Source organism: Microcaecilia unicolor, chromosome 7 (genome assembly GCF_901765095.1).
Source record: "Microcaecilia unicolor chromosome 7, aMicUni1.1, whole genome shotgun sequence".
NCBI lineage: Eukaryota > Metazoa > Chordata > Amphibia > Gymnophiona > Siphonopidae > Microcaecilia > Microcaecilia unicolor.
Genome location: NC_044037.1, coordinates 278429998 through 278448843, shown reverse-complemented (window position 1 = coordinate 278448843; position 18846 = coordinate 278429998). Strand labels below are relative to the sequence as shown.

Here is an 18846-nt window from a genome sequence, read left to right as displayed (position 1 = left end):
TGGCTACTGGAGATCCGCGCGGACGTAAAGGCGGTCCGGGCGGAGCTGGAGACGCTAGGCTCCGATCTCCGCGGTGAAATTAGAGAGCTGGGAAATAGGATGGAGGAGATGGAGTCCCGAGTGGAGGAACACACGGAGGAACTTGGATCGCTAGACCGAGCGATCGCGGACGTCCGTCTGGGTCAGCAACAGTTGGCTGACAAGATGGAAGATTTAGAGAACAGGAATCGGCAGCATAATTTTGGTTTAGGGGTATTCCTGAGACCCCGGAATATGCCGACTGTGAGACAGTAGTGCAGCAGGTGGTGTGCGCTATATTGAAAGAGGCTGGCAGCCCAGTGGAAGCAACTGCAGTCGTGCTTGAGCGCTCTCACAGAACGCTGGGCCCAGCCCGGAACAATTTGCCTAAGGACATCATAGCCTGTTTTCAGGATTACAAGTTAAAAGAGAAGGTGTTTCAGGCGGCCAGAAGCCTACAAAGTGTCAAGTGGGACACGCATCAGGTGGAGATCTACCAGGACCTGGCACTGGCCACTTTAAAACGCGAGCGGAGTTGAAGCCGATAACAAGAAGGCTGCAGAGCTTGGAATCCGCTACCGCTGGAAGCATCCCTTTGCTTTAGCATTCTACAAGGAAGGCCACATGCACCAAGCAAGATCCCTAGCTGAAGCCAGAGCAGTTCTTCCAGAAATACAGCAGGAAATCCCGCCGGAGACTCCGGGGAAAATAAGACGTGATAGAGCCCCGGCATCCCACTCGAAATGGCAGCGAGTGGGTAAGGGACAGAAGAGATTACAACGTCAGCAGTCGGCTGGCCACCTTACATGACTGTGGGTAAGGGGGGCACAAATGATGTGTTAACATGTGTTGGGTCTGGGCCCGATGGAAGTTCAGAATTTAAGGCTCGCAAGAGCTATTTGGTTCCGGTTTGTAATGGTTTTGGTTGATATATAGCGGGAGAACAGTTGTTATGTTGTTCAGTGGCACTAAGAGGGTGAGTGGAGGGGTGAGGTACTTCCTCTACAGGATATTCTTTCATATATGAGAGAGGATCTACATGAACATAGGGGGAGGGGGGTGGAAGGGAGGGAGGAACAGGGGGAGGGGGGGGGGCGGGGGAGCAGATGGACAAGAGGAGAGGAACAAGGGGATGACAAGGCAGGAGACTATACTTGGGCTGGCTTAGGGCGCCTATGGGAGGTGATGGAATGCAAGATGTAACACTAGCGATCCTGAATGTCAGAGGCTTAAATGTGCCAATGAAGCGACAGCTCCTATTTCGGGAGCTGATCCGCTTAAAAATAGATATAGCCCTGATTCAGGAGACTCATTTAAAAAAGCAACATGAGAGGCTATGTAGGCATCGCCAGTATCCGCATATGTTCTTTGCATCGAACAATTCAGGCACCAAAGTAGGGGGGTCATGGTAGCACTTAATGATTCCCATCCATGGCAGATTAAAAAGATCAGTAGAGACAAGGAAGGTCGTATATCTTATTAGTTATCCAATTGGGAACACAGACCTACACTAGTTAACGTTTATGGGCCCAATGCAGACCATGGGGAATTTTTGCATCAACTAGATCAGATATTGCTGGCACATGGGGAGGGAGCCGTGCTGGTGGGAGGAGACTTTAATATTACTCCTAACCCACAGTTGGATAACTCCTCTACATCAATAAATATGCTAAACAGGGACGGGAGCTACTTCACACATTTATAGCAAGGTGGCAGTTGAGTGATCTGTGGAGACAGGCCAACCCAACACAAAGAGATTACACATGCTTTTCCCAAGTTCATAACTCCTTCTCTCGTATTGATTTTTGGCTGGGGGATGCTGTGGCGATGGGCAGGGTTAAAGATCAACACATAGAGCCGCGAACCTGGTCAGATCATAGCCCGGTCACCCTTGTTTTACAAACGCAAGAGGGGAGGAGGGAGGCCCCACAGTGGCGCTTGGATGATGCATTGCTGGCTGAGGTGACTCATGTACTTCAATTTGAGAAGATAATCAAAGAATATATCCAATTTAACGATAATGGGGTGACCCCAGGGGTGCTTTGGGAGGGCTTCAAGGCGGTGATGAGAGGCCACTTTATTGCCTTGAAAGCACATGTGCGACGGGAAAGAACTCGAGCAAGGAGTCAGGGCGCAAGCAATTGGCACAGGTGGAGAAATTAATAAGTAGACAGGGTAAGGGAGGCCCAGCACGAACTCTGCTAGACCAAGCGCATAAGTTAAGGCAAGAGATCAGGGAGCTCCAATTGGCGGACCTCTCTGAGCAACTGCAGAGGATACGCCAGACCCATTTTGAGTTTGGCAACAAGGCCAGCAGGGTATTGGCGCACAAATTAAAACAGCAGGCAAAAAAAGCGCATGTCACTCAGCTGAGAAATGACAGGGGGGACCGCATAACGGATCCTCAGGCCATACAAGAAGCTTTTAGGAGCTTTTATGAAAAACTCTATACTCCATATTAGTCCAGAGGAAGTTGAGATCGAGGCCTTCCTGGATAGGAATGTACTGCCCACACTTACGGAGAGTGCCAAGCTTAGACTTTCCAGACCAATTGAGTTAGAAGAGGTCTTACAGGCAATAAAGGAATTAGCACCCAGCAAAGCACCAGGTCCTGATGGATTTACGAACAATCTTACAAAACTTTTGGGTCCCTGGTGGCTCCTCTGCTGCTAAGGTGTTTAATGATTTGGGAGAACGAGGTCTCTTCCGGAGACCTGGCACCAGGCGAACATCATAGTCCTACCCAAACCAGGCAAAGATCCACAGCTGTGCGGTTCTTACAGGCCAATCTCTTTCTGGGGGTGGACTAAAAATCTTTACTGCGATCCTGGCATCCCGTCTGCAGCAGTATTTACCGCAATTAGTTCACGAAGATCAAGCGGGGTTCGTGCGGGCGTGCCAAACATTTGATAATATTCGCAGGGCGCTCCACCTTATCCAATTTGCACATATAAAACAACAGCCGCTATGTATCCTTCATTGACGCAGAAAAGGCGTTTGACAGGGTGCATTGGCCATTTTTGTTTGCAACCCTGAAGAGGGTGGGTATTCCGGAAGGGTTCATGCACTGGATATATCTTTATATCGAGCGCCCACGGCTCGGTTAGGGTCAATGGGAGCCAGTCCATACCATTTTTTTGCGGCGGGGGACGAGACAGGGATGTGCCTTGTCACCACTCCTTTTCGCCTTGGTCGTGGAGCCCTTGGCGGCTTACATTAGATCACATCCTGACGTACGAGGACTGAGGATGGGAACCACTGAAACTCGGGTGCTATTATTTGCGGATGATATCCTCCTCACTCTAACAAATCCCAGTACATCACTTCCAATTATAGGGGCGGCATTGCGGGACTTTGGCTGGGTGGCTGGATTTAAGGTTAACATGGAGAAATCCGAGGTGTTGAACATCTCCATACCAGTAGACCAAGTAGCAAGGTTGCGAGCCACTTTCCCCTTTAGGTGGGCCCCCAGAAGTATCAAATACTTAGGGGTGAATATTACAAAGCGATTGGAGGACCTGTATGCGGCCAATTTCCCTGTAAGGGTACGGGAACTTTTCTTGGAAATGGAGAGATGGGAGGGCCTAACAATCTCGTGGATGGGTCGGATAAATGCGATTAAAATGATCCTGCTGCCGAAGCTGCTCTACTTATTTATGGCGCTTCCTATTTCTCTACCTGACAAGTTTCTTAAGGGTTGCAGCGCAGAGTCTTCTCCTTCATATGGAAAAGGAAGCCGCCACGGGTGCGTCGGTCAGTGATGCATCAGCCAGAGTACATGGGGGTATGGGGGTGCCCTCGTTTTTGCTTTACTATCAGGCGGCTCACCTTCGCATTTTAGCAGAGTGGTTGCAGGGAGGTGGGAAGGCTTGGAAGGCTATGGAGCAGACTTGGTGCGGCTCGCACCCCTTGAGGGTTATCCCTTGGCTCTCTGAACGAGAGATCAGAGAGATAATAAAAGAAGTGCCGCCGATTATTAGGTGGCCACTCACAACCTGGAGTAACATACGTAGTAGATTCTTTCGAGGACGCACACACTTTTTACATACCGCAATACGACATGCACCAGGATTCACACCGGGATCTTTGGATTCGCGTTATAGGAACTGGGAGCGGGAGGCTTATGGGAGTGGGGCAGATGTGGGAGGAGGGGGAAATATTAACCTTTGCAGAAATGCAAGAGGAATATGGGATCCCAACGTCTAATGCATTTCAATATAGCCAACTAAGGGACTACATTTTGAGGCGAGCAAAGGAAGAGTTGAGTTTGGAAGAAACGCAATTAGAGAGGGCTATGGCTGGAGGAGGGGGTAGAGGGGGAATCTCTAGGCTATATAAAGCGCTTTTATTACAAACACAGCCAATTCTATACTATACACATAAATGGGAAAAAATACTGGGGGTCTCTTATGAATACTCAGTATGGGAACGAGTGTTTGTTTCGTTGCTTAAGGTGTCAATCTCTAATGCTCTTGTAGAAAATGGCTACAAAATATTGTATAGCTGGTATTACACACCACAGAGATTAGCTAAAATGTTTAAAGGGGGGTCGGCTCTCTGTTGGCGTCAATGTGAAATGATAGGAGATATGGCTCATATATGGTGGGCCTGTCCTCATGCTCAACAATACTGGACAGGAGTGGTGAGGTTGATTATAAGCATAACGAAATCAACTTTCCTATGACAATGGACTTTTGCCTTCTGCATATGCGACCCCAGGGGTCCAAAAAGTATGTGTATCAGCTGGCCACCCAGATATTGGTGGCTGGCAAGTTGGTGTTGGCAGCGGCATGGAAACAACAAACTCTGCCGGGACTCAGGACTGTTATAAGGAAACTGGACTACATTCACCTAATGTCTAAGCTAACGGCGATGCGACAAGGTCGCCTGGTAGTGTATCATCGAATATGGGACTCATATATTGAGTGGTCGGCACAGCCGGACCCTGCCTTGACAATTGTGGAGGAAGGGGTAGAGGGAGGGGGTAAGGGCATATAAGGGGATTACAGAGTAATAGAAACAAAACAAAAACCAATGTTGATGTTGCAGAAGGAAGTGGCGATACTGTTTTTACAATTATTTCTGTGCGATATGTGTATGTTCAATAAAATAAACAAACATTTTAAAAAATATATTGCTGAGAGGGGGACACAGATGAGAGACTCCTTAAAGGAACTGCACTATATCAGGGTGAGCAGCCAACCAGACATTCTGTAGTTTGCCTCTATCGCACGCCAACACTGCCATCTGAACCTTGAGCGAATTAAGAGCAAAACCATTTCTGAATCCCTCATGAAGGAAGGATAAAATTACAGACAAGGAAGCACAAAATGGAGAAACACCACTCTGTAGCCCAGCTCTCAAAAGTTCTCCACGTTCTAGCATAAGAAGAAGTGTATCACTTCCTGCATGCCGCGATGTAGGCATATCATCCGCATAACCCTTCTTCAATCGCCATCTCCACCGCAAGGCCATAAGACCAAAGCGGGAGGGATTCTCCATTAGTACTGGACCTTGGTGCAACAAGCCTGTCTGTGGAGGGGGGGACTCAACTGAGGAGCGATCTGAAGACAGATGAGATCCACATACCAAGGCCATCTGGGCCAGTCCGGAGCTACGAGAATGACATTTCTGGGATGACAACCAATCCTATGCAGGACAGGAGGCCACACAGAATCACAACACTGCACAGGAGCTGCTAAACCGCCTGCTGGAGATATGGTTGCTATGCACAAGACTTTATAAGGAACAACTCATTAATTCTTTATCTCCACCTGCTGGGGATAGTCACAACCCATTTGTCTGGACTGATCCTTTGGATGTAATGAAACAGTTCATTAATATCCTACGTCTCAACAGCGAAACACCTTAATGCTAAGCAGCATTCAGCTTCCAGAAGTCATTCTCGGTGCCACTCTGGCTGTTTCTGAGGTAGTTTTATACAGCTTTTCCACATGTAGCCTAACACATAGAAAAGGGATTTTATAACACTGTGCAGCAGCATACAGTGTAAAAAGTAGGCACATGGCGTTTGGGTAGACCGGAGGGGGGTGTTTTGCAGTGCAAACCCATTTTATAAAATATATAGGTACACAGTACATGTACATGCATACACTTACACTAAGAGCAGGTATAAATTTGTTCAGGTGTATGCACACTATCGGAGCCACTTCTGGGAGTCTATTTTATAAAGGCACCTCTAAACAGGCACTTTTTTGAACTTCTCACATAAACATCCTCTAATAAAACCATCTCCATTAACATTAAATTAATCCTACATGTCTAAAAATTTCATACTCATTACAAGAAAATAACCAGAGTAATATCTCACAGAACTGTAACAAAATGCTGATACTTTAAAATAATAAACTATAGACTAAAACTTATTATACCACCCCAAGCTGACTCGCAGATCTGGGCAGTTTACAATCTAAATAAAAAACAAAGAATTAGAAAAAAGAACTACAGTATTTGACAGAAAAGGACCTCAATCACACCAGCTCATTCAAACCTTTGCCAGCAGCTGCAACAGTTGGAAATCAAGGTGAGAAAAGAAAGGGATAAGAGGAATGGGGGTTGGGATGGGGGAGAGGAGAGGGGAAAAACAGCGAGACTGTATGCAAGCCCCACACCCCAGTTGGCCAGATTAAATGCTTGTCTAAAAAGCCAGGTAATGACAATCTAAGAATCCAGACTCATTCATAACTAATACCACAACATGCTTATAAAAAATAGAAGGAAACAGGTCTGACGTTATCTCAATAATACAGTGGCTTAGTTGACATACTCAGTAGCAGAGTACTGTGTATCTGTTTGCATATATGAATGCAACTATGAGAACTCTAGCTAGAAAATATACACCCCATTCAAATTCCTGAAGACCTCTTAGTAGCCCCACAGCTGTACACAACACCCACAATACTAGCAAAAATATTTTTGTCATACCTGATCAATCCACCTGCTGCTGTCTTTTTCACTGCAGCAAACCTTTGGAACTAAAATGAGTTTCAGTGTAAGAAAAACAAAGTCCCACTCATCGTTCTAGGAGGACCGATTTACCATATAGAATGAACCCAGCTGAACAGATCTACAAGACATGCCAATAATATGCTGCTAATCATCACTGCTGAGCAAGATTTAGACAGTCACACTGTCAAGGACTGTCCTTTTACCCTATTTTAGGGCCAGTCTACAACTGAACCTAGCTTGAGAGAAGACTGTCATTTGGCTTCACTATTCTTCTTTGCTAAATCAAAGTAGTTTAAGGAGTGACAAAGATGGTTTCCATGCTGTAATTAGAGCAGTGGAACCCAGAGACATAACAAAGTTTAAAAAAAAAAAAAACCACCAAGGCCACAACTGCAAATTTGTATCATGAAGGGAAGTTCTGCTTATCCTGCTCTTCAAGGCCACTGTTTCTGCTCTCAGAACACAGCTCTCAGATTTATCAAGCTTTAACCTAGTGTATTCCTACTCTCATCCTTTCCTTCAATATATAGACTAAACAGAATAACAAAATTAATTCTGGGTAGCATATTCAACTTCCAGAAGTCATTTTTAATGCCACTCTTTAGCTTGTAATTACATATTACAACAACATTAGCATTTGGCTCACAAGCAATGAATGAATGTTGTTATATAAAATGGCTATTTTAACTAGATTTTCAAAACATGTAAACGATATATATACATAACCAACCTGCAGCACAGGCAGATGGCTTGATGCCATGGTAGATGTCTGGGTCATGATCTGAGCCACTCCCTCCTCAGATTGGTCACAACTGAAAATACAAAAGCAGCAGTAAGGTATTACTCTTAAAGGTACCTACTGGACAGCTTTGGGATAGACAGCTAAATGTGGGTGATAGGTCTAAACATAGAGTTGTCTGTCTTTCTCGTGCTCTCTCTTCTCTCTTTACTCTAAGCATGCTCTACAAGCTGTGGCTGTTTCTAGAAATTCAGTTTTTGCTATTTAGATCAAACTTATGCATGTTGAAAAGGTTAACATGATTGCTATCTCCCACCAACAGAAGCATGGACTGAGGTCTAACACATATCAAAATCAATGCTGGTTTCTGTCAGATCACACCGGGTCTTGAACCTTTACTTTTCCCTACAGCAGCCATCATGGAAGGTAAGGGCCTCCATTAGCCCTGTATTGAAAAAATTAAGATAATAAGGATCATAGTTCAGTAAGCACAGTATTTCCACATTACTGTACTGCCTTCATTTCAATCAGGTAGCCACAGAATTAGAGGAATTTTTTTTTAAATATGGCTTTTAGTATAAATCATTATTAGACTGCCAGCAACCTATTAAAACCTCAATAGAAGCTGGCCCCAATGCACGAAACATTCTCATTCATAAACATGAAGCATTATTTTTGCACTAAAATAGAAGATTTTTTTTCATTGCTGAAGACTTACTGCTGTACTTAGGCCCTTTTCATAAGTACATAAGTACATAAGTAGTGCCATACTGGGAAAGACCAAGGTCCATCTAGCCCAGCATCCTGTCACCGACAGTGGCCAATCCAGGTCAAGGGCACCTGGCACGCTCCCCAAACGTAAAAACATTCCAGACAAGTTATACCTAAAAATGAGGAATTTTTCCAGTCCATTTAATAGCGGTCTATGGACTTGTCCTTTAGGAATCTATCTAACCCCTTTTTAAACTCCGTCAAGCTAACCGCCCGTACCACGTTCTCCGGCAATGAATTCCAGAGTCTAATTACACGTTGGGTGAAGAAAAATTTTCTCCGATTCGTTTTAAATTTACCACACTGTAGCTTCAACTCATGCCTCTAGTCCTAGTATTTTTGGATAGCGTGAACAGTCGCTTCACATCCACCCGATCCATTCCACTCATTATTTTATACACTTCTATCATATCTCCCTCAGCCGTCTCTTCTCCAAGCTGAAAAGCCCTAGCCTTCTCAGCCTCTCTTCATAGGAAAGTCGTCCCATCCCCACTATCATTTCGTCGCCCTTCGCTGTCCTTTTCCAATTCTACTATATCTTTTTTGAGATACGGAGACCAGACTGAACACAATACTCCAGGTGCGGTCGCACCATGGAGCGATACAACGGCATTATAACATCCGCACACCTGGACTCCATACCCTTCCTAATAACACCCAACATTCTATTCGCTTTCCTAGCCGCAGCAGCACACTGAGCAGAAGGTTTCAGCGTATCATCGACGACGACACCCAGATCCCTTTCTTGATCCGTAACTCCTAACGCGGAACCTTGCAAGACGTAGCTAAATTCGGGTTCCTCTTACCCACATGCATCACTTTGCACTTGTCAACATTGAACTTCATCTGCCACTTGCACGCCATTCTCCAGTCTCGCAAGGTCCTCCTGTAATCGTTCACATTCCTCCTGCGACTTGACGACCCTGAATAATTTTGTGTCATCGGCGAATTTAATTACCTCACTAGTTATTCCCATCTCTAGGTCATTATAAATACATTAAAAAGCAACGGACCAGCACAGACCCCTGCGGGACCCCACTAACTACCCTCCTCCACTGAGAATACTGGCCACGCAATCCTACTCTCTGCTTCCTATCTTTCAACCAGTTCTTAATCCATAATAATACCCTACCTCCGATTCCATGACTCTGCAATTTCTCTCAGGAGTCTTCGTGCGGCACTTTGTCAAACGCCTTCTGAAAATCCAGATATACAATATCACCGGCTCCCCATTGTCCACATGTTTGCTTACCCCCTCAAAAAAATGCATTAGATTGGTGAGGCAAGACTTCCCTTCACTAAATCCGTGCTGACTTTGTCTCATCAGTCCATGTTTTGTATATGCTCTGCAATTTTATTCTTAATAATAGCCTCCACCATCTTGCCCGGCACCGACGTCAGACTCACCGGTCTATAATTTCCCGGAGTCTCCTCTGAAACCTTTCTTAAAAAATCGGAGTAACATTGGCTACCCTCCAGTCTTCCGGTATTACACTCGATTTTAGGGACAGATTGCATATTTCTAAACAGTAGCTCCGCAAGTTCATTTTTTAGTTCTATTAATACTCTGGGTGAATACCATCAGGTCCCGGTGATTTACTACTCTTCAGCTTGCTGAACTGACCACTTACATCCTCCAGGTTACAGAGAAGTTGTTTTAGTGTCTCCCGACTCCCCCCGCTTCAAATATTCTTTCCGGCACCGGTGTTCCCCCCCCAAATCCTCCTCGGTGAAGACCGAAGCAAGAATTCAGGTTGAATTTCTCCGCTACGGCTTTGTCCTCCTTGATCGCCCCTTTAACAACACCATTTTCGTCCAGCGGCCCAACCGACTCTTTGGCCGGTTTCCTGCTTTTAATGTACTAAAAAAGTTTTTACTATGTATTTTTGCTTCCAACGCTAATTTCTTCTCAAGTCCTTTTTTGCCTCCTTATCTCCGCTTTGCATTTGGCTTGGCATTCCTTATGATCTATCCTGTTACTTTCAGTTGTTCTCTTCTCCACTTTCTGAGGATTGTTTTTTGGCTCTAATGATTCCTTTATCTTACTGTTTAGCCACGCCGGCTGACGTTTAGTCTTTTTTCCCTTTTTTCTAATACGTGGAATATATTTGTCCTGAACCTCCAGGATGGTGTTTTTAAACAGCATCCACGCCTGATGCAAGTTTTTTACTCTGCGAGCTGCTCCTTTCAGTCTTTTTTTCACCATTTTTCTCATTTTGTCGTAATCACCTTTTCTATAGTGAAACGCTAGCGTACTTGATTTCCTAGTTTCACTTCCTTCAATGCCAATATCAAAACCGATCATAATATGATCACTGTTATCAAGCGGAGCCCTCGTATCGTACCCCCTGCACTAGATCATGAGCACCACTAAGGACTAGTCTAGTATTTTTCCTTCTCTTGTCGGCTCCTGAACTAGCTGTTCCATGAAGCTGTCCTTGATTCATCAAGAAATCTTATGTCCCTTGCGTGTACAGATTGTTACATTAACCCCAGTCTATATGCGGGTAATTGAAATCCCCCCATTATTATTGTGTTGCCCAGTTTGTTGCGTCCCTGATTTCCTTTAACATTTCCGCATCCGTCTGTTCGTCCTGGCCAGGCGGACGGTAGTACACTCCTATCACTATCCTTTCCCCTTTGCACATGGAATTTCAATCCACAGTGATTCCAAGGAGTGTTTTGCTTCCTGCAGAATTTTCAATCTATTTGATTCAAGGCTCTCGTTAATATACAATGCTACCCCTCCACCAATCCGATTCACCCTATCACTACGATATAATTTGTACCCCGGTATGACAGTGTCCCACTGGTTATCCTCCTTCCACCAGGTCTCAGAGATGCCTATTATATCTAATTTTTCATTTAGTGCAATATATTCTAACTCCCCCATCTTATTTCTTAGGCTCCTGGCATTCGCATATAGACATTTCAAACTATGTTTGTTGTTCCTAAGTACATCATGCTTAGTACTTGACAGTATTAATGGCAATCTTTTGTCTGATTTTTATTGTTATTTAAAGATACCCGATCTACTACAATCTCTTTGCAACCTCACTATCAGGATACTCACTATCTTCCCTGTATGGTGATATCTTTGAAAGATACCTTATCCCGAACCATGCTCTTTTGCGACTGTCGGCCTTCCCCCCATTTCTAGTTTAAAAGCTGCTCTATCTCCTTCTTAAACGCCGATGCCAGCAGCCTGGTCCCACTCTGGTTAAGATGGAGCCCATCCTTTCGGAATAGGCTCCCCCTTCCCCAGAATGTTGCCCAGTTCCTACGAATCTAAGCCCTCCTCCCTGCACCATCGTCTCATCCACGCATTGAGACTCTGGAGCTCTGCCTGTCTCTTGGGCCCTGCGCGTTGCACAGGTAGCATTTCAGAAAATGCTACCCTGGAGGATCTGGATTTCAGCTTTCTACCTAAGAGCCTAAATTTTGCTTCCAGAACCTCTCTCCCACATTTTCCTATGTCATTGGTACCCACATGTACCAAGACAGCGGGCTCCTCCCCAGCACTATCTAGAATCCTATCTAGGTGACACGTGAGGTCCGCCACCTTCGCACCAGGCAGGCAAGTCACCAGGCGATCCTCACGTCCACCAGCTACCCAGCTATCTATATGCCTAATGATTGAATCACCAAGTACAACAGCTGTCCTAACCTTTCCCTCCCGGCAACATTTGGAGATATATCCTCGGCGAAGGAATACATCCCCTGGTGGGCAGTCCTGGCTACAGAGTACTTCCTACTTCACCAGGTGGTGCTCTCCTTCTAGGAGACCTCCCTCCTCCAAGGTAGCACAGGGGCTACCTGACTGGAGGTGGGACTTCTCTACAACATCCCTGTAGGTCTCCTCTATGTACCTCTCTGTCTCCCTCAGCTCCATCAAGTCTGCTACTCTAGCCTCAAGGGAACGACACGTTCTCTGAGAGCTAGGAGCTCTTTGCATCGGGCACACACATATGACACCTCACCAATTGGGAGATAATCATACATGTGACACTCAATGCAAAAGACTGGATAGCACCCTCTCGCTGCTGGACTGCTGACTCCATCTTAGTGTTTTTTGAGTTTTTCCGTAATTTTAAAACTTGCTAAATAAGGATTAGTATCAGCCTATCACTAACTTACAGTTCCTCCTTTAAACCCCAATCTTCAAGTTCCGAAAGCACAAGCAAAATTTGTTCACTTACCAGAGAAATATCCTCTTCTCCCAGAACTTATTAGAAGGAAAGCTTTTGCGCGCGTTAGGCCGCGGCACCTTGAGCAGAGGCCCCGAGTGGATCAGTTTGTATTTCTTCCCATTTTGTGTGTTTGGCTGCCTTAGCCACTTGTGTTGGCTATTAAACAGGTAGAAAGGTGCCAGTGAAAGCTAGAAGATGCTTGAGTGCATAAGGAGTGGAATGGCCAGAAGGAAAAAAATTAAATAAAAGTGATAAGACCTGTATAAAGATTTCACCGGACTTCTGGGTCCTAAGTGCATTAACGAATTTAGTGCTCATTTAACAATTAGCGCACGCTAAATGCTGCGCAGTCCACTGTGTACCTATGGGCTGCATGGCACTAACAAACACTAATTTGTTAGCGCATGCTAAATTCATTAGTATTTTAAGTGTCTTTTTACAGGATGGAATCAGTCAAGAGGGCAGCTACTAAACAGTCGATGGTCTTTGTCATAAAGCATATGGGGACAGACTAAAGATCTCAATACGTATACTTTGGAAGAAAGCTGGGAGAGGGACATAGGATAGAGACATTTACATTTAAATACCTCCGTGGCATAAATGCACAGAAAGCAAGTCTCTTTGAATGCGGGTAGGTAGAAAGAAAGTGAAAGGGAAAAGATTCACAGTAACAGAGGAAAATACTTCACAGAAAGGGTGATGAATTCATGGAACGGTCTCCCAGTGGAGGTGATAAAGACTTTACCTGAATTTAAGAAATCTTGGGACAAATAGGATCTCTAAGGGAGAGGATGGGAAAACTGTAGGCCATATGGTCTTTATCTACCTTCATTTTTCTGTTTCTATGTAATATTTTAACTAAGTGGGAAAAAGGGTATCAAGTATACCATAAGCATAAATGGTCATTACAACAGCTTATTGCAAAAACTAGAAATAGTCTGAAATGTTTTAGACAAGCTTAATTAAATGTTTAAAGGCCAAAATGTCAATTACTCATGAATTATTTGTATTCTAAATGTTGTGCAGATTTCTAGCAGCCGTACAGTTTTGGAGAAAACTAGATTCCTTCTGGGTTGCGACTCCCTGTGTAGACCGACATAAGAATTAACCCAAGATGTCCAAGTATAAAGAGTTTCCAAAATGCACACCCACTTTTTGCAAATGTGGTTGCAGAACTCCATGTACAACACCTTCCAATTATTCTAATATTAAAACAAGATAAAACTGTAGACAGAAGAGACTGTACAGCCTCATTTGCCCAGCCACACCAACTCCTCAGATCTACAATCCCTTTCTTCCCTCAGAGATCCTCTGTGCTTGTCCCATGCTTTCTTGAATTCATACCATTCTTGTCTCTAACTAGGAGGCTGTTCCATGCATCCAAAAACCTTTCTGTAAAGAAATATTTCTTTAGACTACTACAGTCTCCTTCTTTCACCCTCATTGTGACCCTCATTCTACAGCCATCTCTTTTTCTCTCAAAAGAGTCTACCACCATAGCGGTCGGTGGCCCAACTGTTTGGGGAGGCTAAAGGGGGTGGAGTTAGGGATGGGGCCAGGGGGGAGCTTAAATCCATAACTGTCTGATAACACAGAAAAAAATAAATAAAAATAAAAGTCACAATACTTTTATTAAATTAGATATTAAATATGTATCATATGTGAAAGAATAAAGTGATTGCTCAAAGCATATACTAACCATAATCGCTCAACTGCAAAACACTATGCACATCATTGTGGAAAAACACACTCAGAACTTTACTGTACCAAAAATATTACACTGGGCAGAACCTAATACACCATTAGGGGCTTATAGCCCATTTAGTTATGTTTAAACAAAGAGATCTGCATTAAAAAATATTTATTTTTATTTTTGACCTATAAAACCACTTGTCCCTGAAACCCTAAAAACAGAATAATCCAGTTGTGTATCTAAAATGCTAATTCCTACAAATGAGATGACATTAAAATGTGATTCCATGTGCCCCAGCTTTAGCCTTGTTAAGATCAACATCAAGAACAACCTGGATGCAGCAGCTCAAAAGTTTGTTTTGTTTGGGCTGAAGGCAGTGAGGATGTCATGCTGGGGAAACACATTAACCAAATTGGCTTCCTTGTTTACTTACTGGGCTACTAAGGCTCACTTCCACTCGTTTTGGAAGTCTTGCATCTTTCTCCGTTTCTTCTGCTGCCTGCTGCCTGTCTCCCCAGGTCGTCATTTTTACTGTCGGGGCTTCTCCTCAGGCGTCCAGGACTCTAACGTAACTTCCTCTTTTCTGCAGAGCTGGGAGGGAGGGAGACATGCCTGAAGAGAAAGCCCCGATGCTGGCAGAAGGCTGACTCTGAATTGCCGGTGCCGAGGCACAACTCTTCAGTGCAGTAAAAATGACGATGGAGACGGCGGGCAGCAGAAGAAACACAAGATGGTCAGGGTTGGGCTGGGGAGGCTTAGCCTCCCCAAGCCTCTTATACGGGGCGCCTATGTCTACCACCTCTGTATGTATACACTGGAAGTACTTAAAACATTTATCATTTCCCCTATCCAGCCTTAATTCCTCAGTATACACAATTTAGATCTTTAAGGGAAGGGAATGGGACTTGATATAATGCCTTTTGTGGTTTTTGCAACTATATTCAAAGCGGTTTACATAGTATATACAGGTACATATTTGTACCTGGAGCAATGGAGGATTAAGTGACTTGCCCAGAGTCACAAGGACCTGCAGTGGGAATCAAACCCACTTCCTTAGTATCAAGGTCCGCAGCACTAACCACTAGGCTACTCCTCCACTCCATAAGTATGCCCCCAAACTTTTATTTTAGTTTATTGAGAAATATTCTTAACCATCTTTCACATAGATACAGACATGTAGAAGAAAAAATGTTGAGAGTGCATGGAGGCAAACATAGGGAACAAGCAAGGAATTTTGTATAAAATGTAATAAATAGAAATAAATCAAACAGCAAATGAGATGATACCTTTTACAAAATAGAATGTAATTCTGCACAAAAATTTAAAAAATTGTGTGTTTTTAAAAATCATTACATTACAGGAAAATATTAGTAGAAATCATACAATTAAATTTACATGTACAAGTTTATTTCCAAACTAATCTTTTGCTTTTCATATCAAAATCAATTTTCTATACAAAAGCACAACAAAACTGTAACAAAAACAAAATTATCATAGCCATCTAAAACATATCCTCACATTCATCCATTCATTCATCCATCACCCATACACCAAATGTAAAAGAAACTCATCCAGGATTGGGAAACAGTCCGTGATAAAGGATTTTCCTCTCAGTGAATCACCAGTCCATCAGGCGAGCCCACAAAGAAGTGTTTGACTCTAATCAGTTGAGAATTGAGGAATTTGGGAAGATTTCTGTGGTTAAAAATTGGAACTATATGACAGGTAGAACCGGATGTGGGCTCGCCTGGTGGACTGGTGATTCACTGAGAGGAAAATCCTTTATCATGGACCGATTCCCAATCCTGGATAAGTTTCTTTTACATTTGGTATATGGGTAGTGAATGAATGGATGAATGTGAGGATACGTTTTAGATGGTTATGATAGTTTTGTTTTTGTTACAGTTTTGTTGTGCTTTTGTATAGAAAATTGATTTTGATATGAAAAGCAAAATTTGTTTGGAAATATGTATATGTAAATTTAACTATGATTTCGGAGGAAGTGACGTCATCACTGGAGATGGCCGCATGAAAGAGAAGCTCCGGAGGTGCTTCGATATTAAATAAGATCTCACCTGAGAAATTAAGGAAAATCGCGTCACCGAAGCTCCAGCTAAGGTCCGGCAGCATGACGACCCGAAAAAAGCTGGAGAAATACCACTTCAAAGCGGACAAAACAGAGGCGGAAGCGGCGCTAGAGAAACAGCGGGGAAGCGCGGAGCCAAAATGGCGGCGGATGTCTCGGACTCGGAGCTGGAGCACGAAGAGCGCTCGGAGAGCGAAATGGAGCTCACTAAGAGGGATGTTGCCAAATGGTTTCAGGAATTGAAGACGGAGGTTGTAACCTCAAAAAAAGAAATTCAAGCTGCTGTTGCAATTGCGTGGAGAAATTCAAGAGATAGGAAACAGAAGTGGCCCTAAATGAGGAAAATATAGAGGCAATGGGAGAGGAGCTACAAATTGTGCCAAGCTACCCTTAAAGAGGAAAAACGAATTAGAATGGAGTTGAACTGAAGATGGAAGATCTTGAGAACAGATCGGCGAGAGGTAATTTGAGATTCAAAGGGATCCCTGAGGAGGATCAATTTGGGGACTGTGTAAAAGTAATTCAGAATTGTGTGCATTCATCTCAACTTCGGCGGGAGAACTCCCAATCAGAGCATAGACTGGATACCTGTGCAGCTTGATAGGGCGCACAGGAGTCTTGGTCCTCGGAGAGGAGATGCACCCAGAGACATCATAGTATGTTTTCACGAGTTTCAAGCAAAGGAATTGATTTGGAAAAAAGCAAGAGGCATGGGGGACATAGCATGGAGAACTGTAGTGTTAAAGTTTTTCAAGATTGGCGCAGAGCGACTTTGACAAGAAGAAGAAGACTTTAAAATGTGACAACCTATCTGCAGCAGAAGGGTTTAAGGTACAGATGGCTTTACCCAGTTGGCCTGCAATTCACAATGGGCAATCAATCCAAAAAATGTCAGACCACGGAGGGAGCGTGGAAAGCATTGCTGGACCTGGGGTGTAAAGATCTTCCGGCAGAGGGACAGAGGCCGAAAGGAGAGACTTCGGGCTCCGGGATCAGGTCGCAATCGGGATGGACAACAGTTAGAAGAGGCAGGAGATGAAACATCACTACCCAGTACAGTTAGCCCAGCGCAAGGAGATCAAACTTGACTGTAATGGACAAAATGGGGGGGGGGGGGGGGATGAGCTGTTGAAGTGGTTAAGGGACTGTTAGGGCTCAAATAGAGGAAATGTTGTGGAAAGGGTGAGCGCATGAAAGGTGGATGTTTGGATGGAGAGATTGAATGGGATAAGAGGGAACACAGTGGCACCCGCAGTTGACACACTTCCCTTCAAGAACTAACTGGCAGGACGGGAGGGAGGCCGTTTGAAGACAGGGAAAGGGGGGGGAGGGGGGAGGGGGTTAGGATGGGTTCATGGAATGTTAATGGCTTAAACAACCCAGGGAAAAGAAGTATTATTTTTAATGAACTCAGGCGTTTAAAGTGGGACATTATATGCTCCAGGAAACACACATACAAAGAAAGATCAAAGGTTGCTGCAACATAAGAATTTTGGAAACTATTATGCACTGGCAGACCCACGGGGAGGCAAAATGGGGGGTCTGGCTACATACATTAGGGAGGGGGGTCCATTTCACAAGGAAGATATGTACACAGAGGCACAGGGAGATGCATGGCGATAAAAGGGAAACTATATAATCAGACTGTAACAATTATAAATCTATATGCTCCCAACACAGGGCAGGGACAATTTTTTGAATCTCTTTCGAGAAGAATTAGCACAGTTCGCAGCAGGCAGGGTAATATGGGAGGAGATTTTAATATGACCTGGGCAGGGGCCTGGATCATTCCAAGGGTGAAGGAGGTAATCTCCAGCCACATAGAAGTAAGCTAAAGGCTTTAGTCAAGGAGTTGGATCTCCTTGATGCCTGGAGGCTGCACATCCTAGGCACGAACATTTTCATTCTACTCGCACGCACAACAGACCTACACAAGAATTGATATGCTCTGGGTTAGCCGCTCCCTATGGGAAAGGGTAGGAGAAACGGAAGTAGAGAGCATTCATGCTTCTGACCATGCCCCGGTTTGGATCACGTTCTCGGATCTAGGGCAAGAAAGGAATCTACCTATTGGAGTTGAATGAATCATTAATAGGGGATGATAAGATCTGTACAGAGATCCGGGGGGCCATAAAAGAAATATATGGAATTTAATGATCGGGTGAGGTGTCTGATGGGAGCTTTTGGGACGCTCTTAAAGTGGTTATAAGGGGACGCCTCATCAAAAATGGAGCGATACGGAAGCGGGAGCGTGAATCTAGGGATTGGAGATTAGAGAAAGATTAGCACATTAGAGGCGGAACATCAGGAGGGAAGGAATCTAGAGGTCTTGCAAAGTTTATTAGAATGTAGGGCTGAATTACAAAAACTGCAGGTGGAA

The 18846-nt window shown here is 44.3% G+C and overlaps 1 protein-coding gene across 9 annotated transcripts in view; it reads right to left on the bottom strand.

Annotated features, from left to right (window-relative positions):
• Positions 1-18846, bottom strand: part of ZNF148 (zinc finger protein 148) — a 152865-nt gene that overhangs the window by 110300 nt on the left and 23719 nt on the right. For 7 of the 9 annotated variants that reach the window (XM_030209173.1, XM_030209172.1, XM_030209168.1 and 4 more), the window contains one exon: positions 7718-7799. In XM_030209173.1, coding sequence (XP_030065033.1) covers positions 7718-7765 — 48 coding nt within the window. In that variant the 5' untranslated portion in view covers positions 7766-7799. Of the gene's footprint in view, positions 1-7717; positions 7801-18846 lie in introns of those variants that run through there. The other 2 variants (XM_030209165.1, XM_030209166.1) reach the window with 1 other exon arrangement.